The sequence below is a fragment of the Manacus candei genome, unplaced genomic scaffold, assembly GCF_025592945.1.
Source record: "Manacus candei isolate 608988 ecotype Guabito, Panama unplaced genomic scaffold, ASM2559294v1 h1tg000005l, whole genome shotgun sequence".
Taxonomy (NCBI): Eukaryota; Metazoa; Chordata; class Aves; order Passeriformes; family Pipridae; genus Manacus; species Manacus candei.
Window position 1 is genome coordinate 8,115,971 of NW_026138053.1, and position 16,820 is coordinate 8,132,790.

The 16,820-nt window shown below is 45.0% G+C and overlaps 1 protein-coding gene across 1 annotated transcript; it reads right to left on the reverse strand.

Annotated features, from left to right (window-relative positions):
* Positions 1 to 1,587: 1,587 nt before the first annotated feature.
* On the reverse strand, positions 1,588 to 10,346 carry LOC127475587 (cytochrome P450 2J2-like). The gene is made up of 9 exons (XM_051797557.1): positions 10,140 to 10,346; positions 8,431 to 8,593; positions 7,659 to 7,799; positions 5,528 to 5,688; positions 4,743 to 4,919; positions 4,052 to 4,193; positions 3,290 to 3,477; positions 2,228 to 2,366; positions 1,588 to 1,766 (listed from the first exon to the last, which is right to left on the reverse strand). The coding sequence occupies exons 1-9, from the start codon at positions 10,344 to 10,346 to the stop codon at positions 1,588 to 1,590; spliced, it is 1,497 nt and encodes a 498-aa protein (XP_051653517.1).
* Positions 10,347 to 16,820: the final 6,474 nt, after the last annotated feature.

Sequence of the window (16,820 nt, forward strand, 5' to 3'; positions counted from 1 at the left end):
GATTGCTTTGTACTGCAGCAAAGTGGATGTAGGAGGAAGTGGATTGTCAGAGATGTAGAGGGAACCAGTGGAAATGGAACTCAATGTAATCCTCTTTTCCTGTTAACTGTTCTGTGTCCTACGTGGGTGTCCATTGAAAAGTCTTCTATGAAAGGTGAGAAGCCAAAAAAAAGAGAAAAAAGAAGAATCTTTTCTGTGACTACACTGCAGACAGAAGCACCCAGGAGACAGCATTTCTGAGCATAAATATTTGGTCACGTAAATGAAAAAGCTCTTTACAAGTTGCATGTTTAATGAACTCTTATCCAAAGGGAGCTGGTATGGGCAGGAGCAGTGTGTCTGTCATGAGGGGGCCGTGACCCAACCCACTTCCTTGGCCCCACGCTGTGTCCATGCCCATCATGGCCATCATGGACACAAATCTTTGCCACAAAAAGAGGGGAAATGTTGAACTTGAGACTTCTCACCACAAAGCCACTTCCTTCCTGACAGTCAGCGGTGAGCTGCCACAGGCGCGACCCTTCCAACACTCGCTGCTGCTTCTCCTTCTCTTGGGCTTTGGATAAAGTGCTCCAAGCAACAGAGGGATTATTTTTTTGCAACTTTTCTGTTTTTTATTTTATTAGCAGAAACCTATTGCATTTCCATTACAATATCCCAATACTGTATTTTTATAATCATTCCAGGCCTGCTGGTTGCACAGCTCCTTGTGCAATCCCACTTGGGTTGGAATTTTGGTATAAAGTTCTTCTCCCCTATTGCTTCCTAATTAAAATTTCCATATTATCTATGAGATCTAAAAAATGCATGCTGCTGCAGAGATCTCTGCTTAGATATTTCTAATCCCTGGAAGTGTTCAAGACCAGGTTGGACTTGGGGCTTGGAGCGACCCTAGTGGAAGGTGTCCCTGCCCACAGCAGGGGGGGTGGAACAAGATGAGCTTTAAGGTCCCTTCTAAACAAAACCATTCTGCTATTTCCATCACAAGGCATCAGTGTGGTGGTGCAAGAAGTGCCCACCACACTGAGCCCAACCCCAATCCCACCCGAGGCTCATGATTGTCAGTGACCACCTTGAAGTACAACTTTGTGCTCAGGCATAAGCTCAGGGCTTGTATATCATGTCCAAGGCCAACTGCTCTCCCTGCCAAGAGACACTTTAGAAAACACAGCCCTTGGCTATATGGGGTTCTGCAGCTTTGGGATTTAGTGGTTTCTAAATGGTCTCTGGGTGATGGGCATATCCCCTTACGGCGAAGTCAACACGAAACCATGTTTTCACGGGTGGCATACACCTTCCTGTGAGTTGCTAACGATGGAAATGAGGTAATAAGGCTTTTACATTCATGCATTTTTTCAAACTGGTAGAGGGGAGGAGGAATGAAGGGAAGAACCACAAGGGTTGTCTTTGTTGCAGTGTTCAGGATGTGGCCCTTCTGCCCTTTTCCTGCAACCCAGATGTTGATGCGTGCTAGACCTCTATGGCCCATCATTGCAGCCCAAAATCTGTGGGGCAGATTGGTGAAGGGACACTCTCCAGTTTGTGGAGGGCTGCAGAGGGCAGTCATGGGGCAGCCCCACACTGGCCTCAGTCACGAGGCAAAGCACAGATCTGGAAGGGCTTGGGGCAGCGTGTGAGGCTGAGTGTGAAGGCAAAGGTCAGCGCGGTGTCTGCCGGCGCCCGGAAGGTGAACTTCTGCAGGAGGGCTACGAAGAAGATAAAGAGCTCAGTCCTGGCAAGCTGCTCCCCGGGACAAGCCCTCTTGCCTGAAAAGGAGCAAAAAATAATCCAAAAGACTCCTGAGTGAGCTCCAGCCACCTCTGAGTCTCCTCTCGCCTGCGCCGCCTCGCACAGGCTGCTGCGGTTTTTCTTCCTGGAAAGGTTAGGTGGCAATGTTCACCCACACAATCTGCTCAAACCTTACCCAGAAGTTTACTGCTGAGCAAACTGCGGCTGCTCAGATAGACAGAGAGGGGAAACGGTGAAAAAAACCCAGTTATGCAACTTGTGCAAGAGGGAAAAAGGCTTATTTTCTTTATCCTGCAATAACAAAATTGATTTCCCTCCTGCTCCGAGCAGTCAGTATTAACAGTGACTGGGATTTTCACTGTGGGGATGGGCTGGAAGCTGGACAGGAGCAGTGTCCCCTACTCTATAAGCTGTGTCTTGGGGGAAAAAAATAAAAGCATTGCAAAAAGGAAGGCCACCTCCCCATCCATCATCCTACCTGCAGAGAAGGGCAGAAAAGCCTCCCGCCTCCTGTACTGGCCGTTTTCCAGGAAATGTTCAGGATTAAAGGTGTCTGGAGTCTCCCACACGTTTTTGTCGAACATTATCGAAGTCAGGCTGGTCATCAGAGTGGTGCCCTGCGAGAGGTGGGGAAAGCGGGCGATTGCGTGGCGGAGAAGAGCCAAAGTGTTGTCAGACCGCGTTATTGTTAACTCTGTTCCACACACAGCGTAAACTACATTTTCTTAAGGGCAAAATGTGCTTTGTTTTTTTTCCCCTAAGCTATGTAATTAAATGAGGATGAAAACCTACAGGACTGTTCACTTCTGTGTGTCTTTAGGTATCACCATAGTGTTGATCCACACCTTGAGCTGCTGTAACAGGTGATGTTACTATAAACCAACTTTAAATTGGTAACACTGCAATCCCATAGGAATTTGAAGCAATTAAATCAAATACTTTTCAATCAGTTTGTTTTATTGAGCCTTAAAAAAACCCCAGACTTGATCTGGTTTATCTCCACATCCTCCATCAGCAAGAGAAATATTCTAATCAATGTGGAGGAAAACATCCAGATTTTTTATTTCTAATTTTCCTTGATGCAACCAACCATATAGATTGAAGAGGCTAGTTGTATCTAAATCTAATATTTGCTTTCATAATTGCAGCACAGTGTGCGTGCAACAATACCCACTACATGGCTTTAATCCAGTTCTGGTTTTAACAGATGATTTTTAATACTCTATGGAATTAACAAACCCAAACTGTTTCTTGGCCCTCTATTCCCATAGTGTGTGGAATATAAAATTACAAAATTTTAAGGGATAAATCTTTTAAAATTGGAAATTATGACCAACACCATAAGGATCTTACAGTTCTCCTCTGTAAGGAACTGAGACCCATAACAGCCCCACGCCCTCTATCAGGAGGGCTTGTATTTTCTATATAACAGTGATATCTCTGCAAGATCCTGCTGGTTGCTTCCCTTCCAGGTGAGATTTGGAATTTGGGCTGTGAAGACCCAGCTCTGGTAGGATGGAGGCTGGTGGACTGCACGCACTTTGGGCAGGTGGAAGCCGGCCAGGGTGGTGTTGCTGGTGGCCATCCTGGGCACCCCCAGTGGCACCACGTTGCCCATTCTCAGGACCTCGCTCAGCACCGCGCTGGTGTAGGGCATGTTGTCCTTGTCGGCCATCGTGGGCTGGCGGGACTGGCCAAGCACCGTGTCGATTTCCAGCTGTACTTTCTCTGTGGAGACCCAAAAAACCAAAAACCTGTCTTTATAGAATCATAGGATTTTTAAAGTAGGAAAAACCCCTTAAGACCATCGAGTCAAACCATTAACCCAACACTGCCAGGCCACCACTAAACCGTGTCCCCAAGCACCATATCCATACTCCTTTAGGAAGATTTCCAGGGGTGGTGATTCCATCACTTCCCTCTTCCAGCCTCTTTCAGGGCTTGACAACCCTTTCAGTGAAGAAATTTTCTCTAATATCTAATCTAAACTTCCCCTGGCACAACTTGAGGCTGTTTCCTCTTCTCCAATCACCTATTCCTTGGGAGAAGAGACCGACCCCCACCTGATTACAACCTCCTTTCAGGGAGTTGTAGAGTATGAGAAAGTCTCCCCTGAGCCCCCTAAGCCTCCTTTTTTCCAGGCTAAACCCTCCTAGCTCCCTCAATCACTCCTTCAAAAAATTCCCAATAAGATACCTGGAGCACAGGCATATCCAACGCAGGGCAGAGCTGGGATAACTCTGTTCCCTGAGTTTCACTTATCTAGTTTTGGGCTAAGCAAAGGACCCATCCGTGGCCCTACCCTGGATGTGGGGGTACGTGGCCATGTAGAGCACAGCCCAGCGGATGGCGGTCGCCGTTGTCTCAGTCCCAGTTAAAAACAGGTCCAAGGTGGAGCACAACAGATTTTCCTCATGGAAATATGAGCTGGTGTCACCCTTAAACTTAGGAGAAAAACATGGCAATGAAAACTCTTATTAAGGAGGGGATGATGCTTTCAAAAACCTGATCCAGAACCACTGGTATGTAACCTAAATCCTGCTGCTCCTTTATTATCTACCAGCCCTGGACTTGGAAATTTCTAGGTCTTATTTTCACTGAATTTTAAGCCCTATGGACTGTTTTGAAAGACAATCTGGATGCTGTAGAGCAACTCTTGAATGAAGGTAGTGTTTTTAAATGTCAAGTTTCCCAATACCAAACACAGGCCTGAGAGCTCTCGTGTAAACCTGAACATGTTCCCTGAGAGTCCTCCTACGCCATGTAACAGAGTGAAAAAGGGAAGAAGACAAAGTGTAAATACTTTCAAATGGAAAAAAAAAAATCTGTGTGTTTTTAAAGCTCCTGCTGTTTCTAGAGTTTGACATGGCAGAGGTAGGGAGGAGAAGGCATGAGGAGCGTGAGGCATAAGCGCCCCTGACAAAACAGACTTGAGTCTTCTCTACTCATTCTATAGGTTAATCTTTCAGTGGCTTTAGGCATTTCCCTCCTACCTTTTCTATTTCCCTCAGGTAACAGTCAATATAATCTCCTGCCTCGGACTGGTCCAAATGCTCTTTGTGCTTTGCGATCACACCTTTCACAAAGTATCGAAGTTTCTCCCAGTGCCTGAAGATTTTCTTGAAGGGTCCTGGCAGCCAGCTCATGACCAAAGGAAAAGCGTTATACAACTGGTGAGAAATCAAACAGAGCAGAAGAGCATTTCCTGAGTTCAAAAAGAGCTGGTATCATAGCTGAGATTATAGGACAATTTATTAACTCCACTTGCTGCCAGGAAGAAACATGAGTTTTGTTACAAAGGTCCAATTTGTGCAAATCTACTATGTAAACAAGTACAAACAAGATAAGAATGGCCCAGATGTTTTCTGCTGATAAAATTCTCTGATTGCACCAAATATGAGGTGGCCACAGATGAGGTGGGTGCAGATCAGCTCTTTAGTGCCCTCATGGAGGGGACAGAGATCAGACCTGACCCATGGTATGTGGCCATGCAGGAACTACATTTACGTTGTTCTTTGGCTATGTAACACATAAGACTGGTTTTACAATCCTGTAGTATTTTTTTTCCCCATATGCCCAAATTATTTTAACTTACTTCCTTGCTTTCCTGATAGATTTGTGTATGTTTCCAGACTAATGTAGAACAATACTTTTGGATATTTTTCTTATAACGTGACTTTTTCTACAGGGAAAAGGAGATTATATCAGTGCCTTAGAAACTCCAGTTTCTAAGCTCTTACATGCAGCTGAAGCTAGAAAAACATCCAACTCTCTTTACCTGGCCCCAGAAACTTCCAATGAGTAGCAGTGTTTCAGCCAGCAAGTGCAGTAATTCCTGGAAACGGTTGTCATGGTAGTCAAAGCGGTTCCCAAAAGTTATGGAACAGATGATGTTTGAAACAGCACCATTAATTTTGTAGTGAGGGTCAAATGGTTGTCCTGGAGGAAATAAAATGAAAGGAATTGCCTGAAAGGAGGTTGTAGCCAGGTGGGGGTCGGGTTCTTCTTCCAGGTAGCACGCGACAGGACAAGAAGAAATGGCCTCAAGTTGTGCCGGGGAGATTTAGGTTGGAGATTTAGGTTGGATATTGGGGAAAATTTCCTCACTGAAAGGGTGGTCAGGCATAGAAATATGCTGTCCAGGGCACTGATGGAGTCACCATTCATGAAAGTGTTTAAAAGGCTTTTGGATGAGGCACTTGGGGCCTTGATTTAGTGGTGAACACAGCAGTGCTAGGTGGCTGAATGATCTTAAGGGTCTTTTCCTATGTAAATGGCTCTCTGATTCCAATAACAGCTTCTTTTTTTTCTTTAAAGTCTCAGTCAAAACCACAACTCTACCACAGCTGTAAAGTTGGGGTGAGACCTCACCTACTTCTCGCCCATGGTGATGACAAAGGCTTCAGTTGGGTCTTGAGGTACCCACCAACCCCATCACTTCCACCATCTCATTGGAGGTTAGGCCTTGTGGGCCATGATATCCTTTCCCTAAGGACATCCCCTCCTGTCTCCAGCCCAGGCTGCTGGCAGACACTGACACTGACACTGGCACAGAGCTGCCCAAGCAGGGTTTGAGACACCAGAGAAAACAACCAGAAGCAGGGTTTGAAACCAGAGAAAACAACCAGAAGCATACCATGCTATGGCTGTTGAGTTTGTATGCTGCAACACATTTGGTCCCTCAAAGCTTAACCCAGGGCAGGGAGATCAGGACTAACCACACTGCAAAAATACCATTGCACTGGCCTTTATTTGTCCACCACAAAGAAATCCAGTGACATGAGGGAGAGAGGGAAGAGTGTTGCAAGTCTCTGTGCCCACTGTAAACTCCAGCAACAGCTCATATGGCCCATAGACATGATGCACATTTACAAGAATAAAGTGTGGTGTGACACTCGTCACATCTGCACTCCCTGGGAGGGCTGTTGAGTAGACACCACCATCTCCCAGGACACATTTCAGCAGCGTGGAGAGCTCCTTGCTGTGACATGAGAGACTAATCTCAGTAACAAACCCAGCCCAGCCCTGAGCTTCTGTCTCTGCACTGGGGAGTATCACTTTGAAATGCAAGGCACTCTGCACAGGACTGCTGATCTCCACTCTTCAAGAAAGTAATTAAACCGGGCTGGTGCTCAGATATCAGAGTGATGGACATGATCACTATTTGTCATTGCTAATGGGAAGAAAGGCCCAAACCAGCAGCTTAATTAGTTTATTGATTAGGAATATAAAGGACTATAATCAATTGGCAACATGGAGTATTTGGCCTGTTCAGTGCAACAGCAATTAAAATGGAGCAAGTTTAGTATATAATTTCACAATTCCTATTTAGATCTTTCTTGTTTACTATATATAGCTCCATAGAATTAGCTCAACCCCATCTGCTTCTATTTAAAGTTGAAGTGCAACATCACCCATGTACCAACATACAAATTATTCTTACTAATATCCCTCTGGCAGTTTTTAAAAGCTGGACCATAAAAGAGCAAAACACACACTTCATCTTTGTGTGACACAAAAGGAAAGCCTGACTAAACAAGTTTTAAAATACTTTGCAAAACCAAGGACAAGCAGAGGTTAACTAAGCCTCTGAGTGGTAGTGCTTGATAGCAGGAGAGCTGCATTTATTCCTTCTCAGAATACAGGAGACACCTTCTTAGCCCTATAAACATGCGTGTTTTAATAACCATCTACTATATATTTGCTTGATATTAATAAGGAAGAACTGAAATAGGAGGCCCGAGGTCTAAAATAAGTGCTAAAAGGCACAGTCTGGAAGTGTAAGATAGAGATTTGAGCTATTGAAGAAATGTTTTGCATGTTAGGAGCTGTGCTGGGGTAAGGGTTTTACTTCTCATTGTTCATTTAGCTGCAAGCTCTGAGCACGTTGCTGTACATTAACCCCCCACCTTTCTCCTCCTCGATCGTCTCCACGAGGTACCGGCTCTCCTCTTGCACTTTTTCCTCAAAATTTACGGCAAGGCTCTTCAGTGTTGCTAAAACAAACTTTCTCTGTTGCCTCCATATGTGCCCATTTGAAGATATGAGCCCTGTAGGTGGAAAAAACAAGTGAACAAACCTCTCTCTGGGTCATGTGTGAGCATTAGGATTCAGAAACAGCCATTCATCGTGAACAAAAACCCCAAACCAAAGCAAACAAAGCCCATAGATTTGGAAAAACTATGGCTTTGCCTGGGAATTAAAATTCAAGAGTAATTGGCTTATGCTAAAGATCTTTAGCTTTATGGATTTGCTTTAATCTGCTACTTTGTCACTTTGCGTGGGAAAAAAAGGTGTAAGCCAAAATACTATGAGCACTATCACGCTGCTGGCAGAGCTGCAGGCAGGAGCACCACATCCCATCTCTGGAGCTGTATGCAACTGAGGGAGAAAAAGTAAAGGAGAAATTAAAACCAAGGGGAAAACTCTTCAAATATATCGTTTGCTGGGCAGCTCGAATTTATTTCTCCTCTTTCATCAAGACCTGGCTTTGATCCCATCCTCATCCCTAAATCTCAGAGAGATTAAAACATACTCCTGGGAGGTTTTTAGTCTGAATTCAATTCTTGCCTTCCCCAGTGCAGTTCACAAGTGTTGAATTCAGCCTGTTCCTTTCACTCTAATTGTTATCATTCCAAATAGATAAAAGATTTGTCCCCAAATCTTGGTAGTTGTGCTTACCAAAGCCTTTGAATATTTCTTGGAGGAGTGGAATATTTGGTCGATCAGCAAATATTTCAGCCTGGTGGACAAGAGCTTCTCTCACCATCTGGTATCCGTTGACAACCACGAAAGTCAGACTTCCAAACTGCACACTGAAGATGTTCCCATACTGACCGGTGAGCTGAAAGAGAGATCATTGCCCTCTGAGATCAACAAGGTGGGGATTTTCGAAACTCATCTGGACAAGACCTTGAACAAGGGGATCTAACTTCAAATTCAATCCTTCTTGAGGCAAGGGGACTTAAAAAAAACCCAAAACCAAGCCTGCACATCCCATTCAATCTAAACTATTCCATGAAGGCTGGAGGAGGCCTAAAAAGAGCTGGAGAGCTGTAGTGTGGGAGAGATGGTTTGCTTATATTTGTTAGCAGGTGTGACCTGGGTTTTACCAGGTGTTTGCATCAATTTGACTTGTAAGAAGGACATGACTTGCTTTGTAACTGATGGGCATTTCTTCACAGAAAGAGTACAAAAAGTTGAAGCACCACCTGGGTCACCACACTCAGACTCTTCCTGCTGAGGGCAAAGTAAAACAAATTATCTCTTTCATCAGCTTTGTGTTTAAAGTAGTGTGGCTTCTCCAGCTCTCCCACTTAGAGGGGAACTCCAGCTGCTTATGGATAGAAATGTACTTCTAATTTTAAGCCTGAATGCATTTATGTCCAAATTATAGCCATTTTCCTTGCATGGACTCTGCTGGCCTTAGTGCCTCCTTGCTGATGTATGAGAGCAAAGGACAGTTGCATCCTCTCTCTGCCAAGGAACTCATCCTCTTCTCAGTGTGAGTCTACATGGAAAGGCACACACAGTCACCCTGAACTGCTGTGGTGACTCATGAAACCATTCTGGGACCAAATGGGTGTTTCAGTGACTGTGTGTGTGCAAATGAATGGGATTAATGTTCTTAATAATAATTGTGTGTATTGACAAAATATTCTGAGCTTGCTGCTTCAGCCTTCCCCAAGGGTACCCTCAGGGGACATCTGTGCTAGTAGCATGTGAAAACCCAGGGTAGATAAGCTGGTGTCAGCCTGCTAAGTAAAAGCAAGAGATAAATAGTCACCAGAAAGGATATTTGCAGCCAGCAAGTCAGAACTTCTCCCACCTTTTCAGAGAGACATACTCAGCATGTATAAAATATCTCTCTTTTGTTGGCTTTGATGGGAGTCAGAGCTCTGGAAACCTTTCAAGAGCAATCACTGCCTCTTTCTGCAACACAGAAGAAGCCACAGGGCTGGTTAATTCAGGGTCTTAAATGTTTCTTTCAGATGTAATGGGGCAAATTGTTACCCTCTGAGCAAAGAAAATTTCCGGAGGTGATCCTCACAGTCCCAACAGTTCATTTCTCACACAGCACTTGCTGTCTGTCCCCTAGCCAGGCTCAGTCCTTCCTGGGCTCCAGAAGAAAATAGTCATGGTCAGATGGGAAGAAAGAGGAGGAACATGTAGGTCTTCCTCCATTATGGGTTTCTTTTCCATTTAACCTTCCTACTCTCATGGAAGAGGAGGTGACAGTGAGAGATAAAATCAAGAAGGGTCATCTGTCTTACATGGTTATTATATAGGTAGTTCTTCAGAGGCTGCCCTTGATTCTTCCCAGTTTGGTGACAAAAGTCATGGAAGAGGTAAGATATTGTTAGTAGGAGAAATGTCCATGGAGCTCTTACCTTCTGCAGGGCAAGATGGAGGGGCTGCTTGAAATCCACAAAGGTTCCTACGAGAGGAAAGAGCTGCGGCCCCGGAGGAAAATTCCTGGGTCGTCTCTTTTTCACAAGGTCAATAATCAAAAGAAACAAGAGCAGAAATACCAAGAGCATCCGACCATTCAGCTTTTCCAAGAGAGAAATCAAATCAGACCAAAACTGAAGCTCCATCTTGGCTGATGAACTCACAGATTTTCATCCCAGGAAGGGACGCGATTCTGGTGTTACATTTGCTAAAACAGGAGTAAGAAAGGACTGGAAAGGAAACAAAAAAAGCTAAGACCGGTAGCTTTCTGAGGGCGAGCTGCTTTTCCATGTGCAGCTTCTGCCAGACGTCCTACTGAATAACTAACTGTGAACACCAGGACCTCCAAAAACAACCCCAAGACCTCAAAGCATTTGGCCAACCAAAAGCAATCTTGCAAATCTTTTAGCTTTACATTTCTGTCAACTCCCTAATTTTCTTATAGAAGAGCATTTCTCCATTTTGCCCTGGACAAGGGGCTCCTTTATACAGACACCTAGCTGGGATTATCAGCATGGCAAACATTTGAGGTGAGGTGAAAGCAGCTTACTTGGCTAATTACATATGGTGGGCGTTGCATAGATTCAGAAATGGTGAGGCATCTGAGGTGATGGACATCATACAAGTGGCTAAGAGGCTGATCCTATTAAGTGCTAAGCACCCTCTGCAAAGAGCTGGATGCCATCAGTGCCCACCAAAGCCTTCTCAGCTTTGTCGGAGCCATCAGGTGAGGTTCGGACAAGGGAAGCACGGCGGGAGCCCAGGGCTCTTCCAACCACTTAAATAAGAGATAAAGGAGCTTTATTTCGAGAGTGAGAAGACAGACTCATGCATTTGCCATGAGATTGCAACTTATGCATTTAAATCTCCTGGGTTTTCTCAAAATCCCCTTTGAATTAAGCTTCATGCTGTCCTGGGGGAAGGCTGCAGAGCACTGACGTTGACCTCTGTGACTGGAAAGCAGTCTCATGTCACCTGCTAATACTTTAACTACGACTTGTTTCCAGCTCCTTTTTTTTCCTTTTTCCTTTTTTTTTTCTTTTTCTTTTAATAAATTTACTTGCAAACAATCTAAATTTATACCAAAGCAAAGCTGTCAGTAACGAGTTTTCAAATTATTTGCCTAGAAGTTACAGTGAGGAGTTCAGAAGGATAGTAAATTTTTCTTGTCATAGAATCCCAGAATGGTTTGGGTTGAAGGGAACTTAAAGACCATCTAATTCCCACCCCTGCCATGGACAAGGAAGCTATGTCTTCAGTGTTTTTCAGAAAGCTTTAATTTTTCAGAAAAAAAGAGCAAATTTTCATAGGGAGCAACCATTGGGAAAAAATTGGCATTCTCTAGTTTTTTAACATTTTTACAAACTTTGTTGTCCATTTCTTTCATTACCTTAGAAGCACACACAGGCTGTATGATAGACCTTCACTTCAGCTTTTGCAGAAGTCCTTTTTAAGAGCAACCCACCCTTCTCTCTTTGAAGTATTATTTACAGGTTTCTGGATGGGATTAGGCATCAAATGGGGAGGAGCAGTGGGACAAACATTTCACATCACTTGTCTATAAAGTGTATTTTGCATGTCACCGTAGCACAGCTGCGAGCAGCGGTGGTTGGACATGCTGTGCTTCTCCCCATGCCAATGCACCTCCGTGTTCCAACCTTCCTGGTGTGGCAAGCCAAGCCTCGCTTACCAGAGGCTAAATCAGGATAGCAGGCTCATGCTCTTCATCCTGGCATCGGGGAGATGACTCGGTTGGTGGAGGTGTCAGCCTACAGCATGCTCAGAGGGACTGTGATGATAAGGCGTCAACTTCTGCTAGCCCAGTTTCACTCCTCTGTTCCTCGCTATGCCATATGATTTGTCAGCATGCACACAGAGTGCAGATCCCTCTACCACTTGTGGCTGCTGTGAATCGGGCTACGTGCAAAGCCAAGGTGTTAATGTGTTCTTCTGGGTGGTGTTGTGGGGGTGGATGCATCGTGGTTGACAGGAGAAATGTTATTTTTAGCAGGAGGAGCACATTTTGCATGTACTCACATGTGTCTTGTCAGTCACAAACCTCAAGCCTATTCCTTTGCCTTGAAGTTTCACATGTCCAAAAGCATCCCCTCACAAAGTTCTTAACACACCAGATTTACTAAAAATTAGAGAAGAGCATTCCGGTATTACCAGGGCTCTCCTAACCTTGGCAGACAATAACACTAGCCTGTTATCAAACTGTGTCGCGATGATGCTATTTCGGGTCCCAGGCTTTAATCAACTCAGTGCTCAGCATGTGGTGATGTGCGGATCCCCAAGGCATAGAGGATGTCACGTCACTGCAGTGCATGGGCAGTGCAAAGGTGTTGGACAACTCTGATTTTTGCAGTTTTGATAAGACCCTTAGCGTAAGATCCTGGTCACCTGGAAGATGAACCTGTTCCTCTGATCAGCACCACGAACATCAGTCTTATGTGGTCCAAATAACCAAAATTTGAATTAATATGAAGATGAGAACTCACACATCTAGTAGGGAACAGGATTTAAACCCACCTTCCCCCAATTTCTCCTTGAATACCTTCTCTGACCCCAGTACACAACTTTTGACCACCTCACCTGAGCTCCTGAATACCACATAGATAACTTGTGCCATATTGCATGGACACACACACATCACTGCTTGAATATTAAGGCATCTTGAACAGCCAACAGACAGAAATTGGCCCATATGCTTTGTACCTTCTTCCCTGGCTAGATGTCTAACTGTGTGCAGAAGGTTTTGAAACACAAAGAGAAACATTCTGTTAAAAATGCAATTACCATTTGTTTTTCAAGATAGAGTATCCCATTATTTTTTCCAGAGAAGTGAAATTCAATAAGGTTACAACAGAATGTAGTCCAACAGTTACCGTACTTTCAGAGCATTATTTAAGCTACAGAATTTCTTAATGATTAGAAACATATGTAGGAAAAATCACATGCAAAATGAAATGACTGGAGACAATTTTCCCCAAAAACACTTTTTTTTTTCAGGCAAGTAACAGCTCATCCACCACTGTGGTTCCATCCATCATGTTGGAGGTGTGAGACCCCCACCCACCCAGGGAGCCACGTGCTCAGGTCATGTCAACAAACAGGCTCCAGAGAAATCCAAGGACCCATCCTGACTTACACCAAGGAATATTTTGCTGTTTCTTCCCTCTTTGTGTCAGTCCCAAAGGAGCAGGGCAGCACAAGCTGGTGAACAGCAGCGACTGCCCCAGTGAGTGTCCTAAGGCCACGTCCCAGAAGGTTTCACAGAGGTGCAGCTGCTGTTTCATGATCCAGCCGATGTGAGTCTTCATGAACCTGGAATCAGTGACAGCTTTGGACACTCATTTGCTTTTAGGATTTACTTTACTGGATCAAATGAAAAGATTTGTAATTTCAGAAAGCCAGGAATGGGGAGTGCTGGGACACCCAAACCTCCTGGAGCAAGCTCAAAAAAGACATGGTTGAACTCACTTCTTAAGCTTAAGTTCCCTGCTTGGGGTGATTTCACAGGTACAAAAGGGCTCCCATGAGAGCTCAGGGCTCAAATATATCTAGGACTTTGACTACAAGCCCCAGAATCAGGGAGCCAAGTACATATTTGCTGCTGTGCATATGTGGTGAATACTAAAATACCTCCAGTTTTGCATCTTCTCTCTCTCCTTTCTCACACAGACTAGATGTAAATATTCCCTAGGTTTTCCTGGAACCATAGACCTCTCACCTGTAGCCTCCTGGCCACAGCAACATTTCCAGCACTCAGAGCTATAAGACTGGGAGCTGTCGCCAGGAATGGGTAAAGTGAAAGTGAGGCATTATGAGCAGTGTCAGTAGACCTACAAAGTGTCCCACTGTGCCATCTGGGAAGGATCCCAGAAGACGGGAAGCTCAGTCCCACTCTGCAGCAGGCCAAAATGTCCATTTTCTGCTGTGGTGAAGGGTTTGCATTCAGACTTGTCAGCCAGATAATTAGATGTAGGTAGCACAAAGCACTGCAGGGAGGCTCCCTGTACTCCCGGACCCTGGATCACCCCTGGCTTTTTGGTCTGTTGGCCAAATTTTATTCCCTTCCCATCCAGGAGCTGCACTGCCTCAGAGCCCAGACAGACGCACGGAATAAGATTTGGGGGTGCCGGGTGCTTCCCCCCGAGGGGGCCGAGCCCGAGGCAGTGCCGGCGGCAGCCGCCCACCATCCCCCTGGCAAGGCTCTCCCACCGTCTGCCGCAACCTGGCACAGCCGGGGCTGCAACCCCGGCTGTTCGCGCGGGGCGGCTTCCCGCATCCCAGCCCGTCCTCCGGCTTCCCGCAAACCTCCGGAATACTCTCCCTTCTAAAGCGCACCTTTTCAGTATTCACAGAGAAGAGTACAGTCACATATTCCTCTCAAAGCCACAAGGACTTGACTAGAGCTAAAATGTCATTTATGTACATATCACAAGCGTTTTTCTAGGCACAGATGTCTTTCTGGTGCCAATATGCTGTTTATGTACTTATCTGTCACAAGCACATGTCTACATACATATGCCCTGCTGGCAGAGGCACAGAGCATTTTGAAACTCTTATTAGACTGCTAATGAATAATACGCATACAAAGGAGAAAACAGAAGGTGGGTCTATCAGGAACAGCCTCTTTCTTAACTACCTTTTAATTGTAGGAGAGGAAGAAAAGAGATGAATTTTGATATGTTGGCATCTGTGAGGGCCTGCTTAGCAGCATCCAACGCCATCATTTTAAAAGTGGATTTTTCGCAGGTTTGGGTATTTTGGGGGGGAGGGGAGGATTTTTTTTTTCCCTCTTAAAAAAAAACAAAACCACAAAATTTTGACACTGAGAGTATTGCAAATCCTGGTGCCAATGATGTACGATAGTGTGATTGTCACCATGGAATGCTGAAAAGCCCGAGCAGCTGTTTGGCATATTGACAGTGCGAATTCGGAGCGTTTTAAATGCAAATGACAGTATTCAATTGATCGCAGGAAAACAATGGGTCATAGCCTTACCTTTCCTTGGCTATGCTCTGAATAATCAGGCTGCAAATCCATGCACAATAGGGATATTGTACACGTTCTGGGGATTTTGTTCCCCGCGTACATGGGGGTCGATATGATGCTTCTTTTGGGCAGAGCTGAAATAGAGGTGCCGCTGCACCGTCCCCGGCACCTCGCTGGGGTGACGTGGGGAAAAGGGCATAATTTGCTCCAAATCCACCACGTCCTAAGTGTCAGCCTGTTTTTCTTCACTTCTATCCTTTTCTGCTTGCTCTTTAATCATTCCCAAGGGTGGCTGGCTTTCTGCCTGACTTGTCTCCATTATACCCTGCTGCAATCAATATGGCAAGCAGAAATCAGCAGGAGAAGGCATGTTCTGCTCCCAGTGAGAGCCGGTGGGAGGGAAGGAGATCAGGCCAGCCAGCTGCAACCCCAGCCCGGCAGGCAAGTCGAAATCCAGCCGAAAAAGCTGCCACCAGACGGCTGGGTCCTGTTTGCTTCATGGTGCCTCCTGCCTGGCAGCGAGCAGCAGGTAAAGCTCTTCCTCCTTTTCTGAGCCCAGGGAGGGCAGATAGGAAAACCTGTGGTAAAACTTACACTGAAAGTCACTTTTTTGTTTGTTTGGTTGGTTTTTTGTTTTGTTTTTGTCTTTGTTTTGTTTTTGTTTTGTTTAGTGGGGGAAAGAAAAATAAAGGTCTTTCCAAAGCAGAAAAATTCAGGAATGGAGGAGCCAGCCTTTCACCCTGAGCAGGTCTGTTAGATATGGATGCTGCTGAGCACTTGCTGGTTCAGGTAGGTTCATGCTGGTTCAGGTCTCCAAGGTTGGCCATATTAAATTGAAGGCAGCCACTCTCACTTCTGAATATCTCTAGCCTTAGATTTTTTTTTTAAGACCCACATTTCTTTGAAAAAAGTTCAAAAACCATAGAGGAGTGGTGTGGGTGAGGGCATCACCCAGTGCTCTCTGCCCATGGCTTTATCTTACCTCATACATGTATGACATCTCCCTCCAAGAATTTTAACTTTGTGAATTTCTTCCCTTTCCTTAGTTTGTAAGCCTGAAAGGGCTTTTCAGGGTCCATTTCATTCCTACAAGCCCCTGATTGTATCTAAATTGCACCAGCGAGCAGTGCTTTTCTATCTCCTGTGCTTCCATCCACCCTTCTGGTGTTTCAGTCTTATGCACTTCAGGTCAAGCACAGTTTTTTGGATCTCCTTAGTGGGTGAGTTATGTGCTCTGAGACATTTTTGAGTGCTTATGCAATACAACCACTGTACAAACAGCACTGCAGTTGCCAGAGCAGTTGCTGAGATGTCTGCAAGATATCCATGGACAGATTTGCACCTGGAATCAGAAGGGTGAGTGGAACATCACAAATGGCTGATGCTCCTGTGCCATCTGAATTTAGAATCTATGTGAGGGCACCAGAAACTGCCTTTTCCAGGGAATTTGCCAATTAGAAAAAGTTCTATTCTAAAAGGAGAGGTTCATGAGGAGCTGGAATTGGAGACCACATGGCTAATGTCATCCGTTCATGGAGTCCCGTTAGGAAGCTCCACAATTTTTTTCAGGCTTTTCCAATCTTGCCCAGCAATCCCAGACACCTATACTGCCTAGGTAC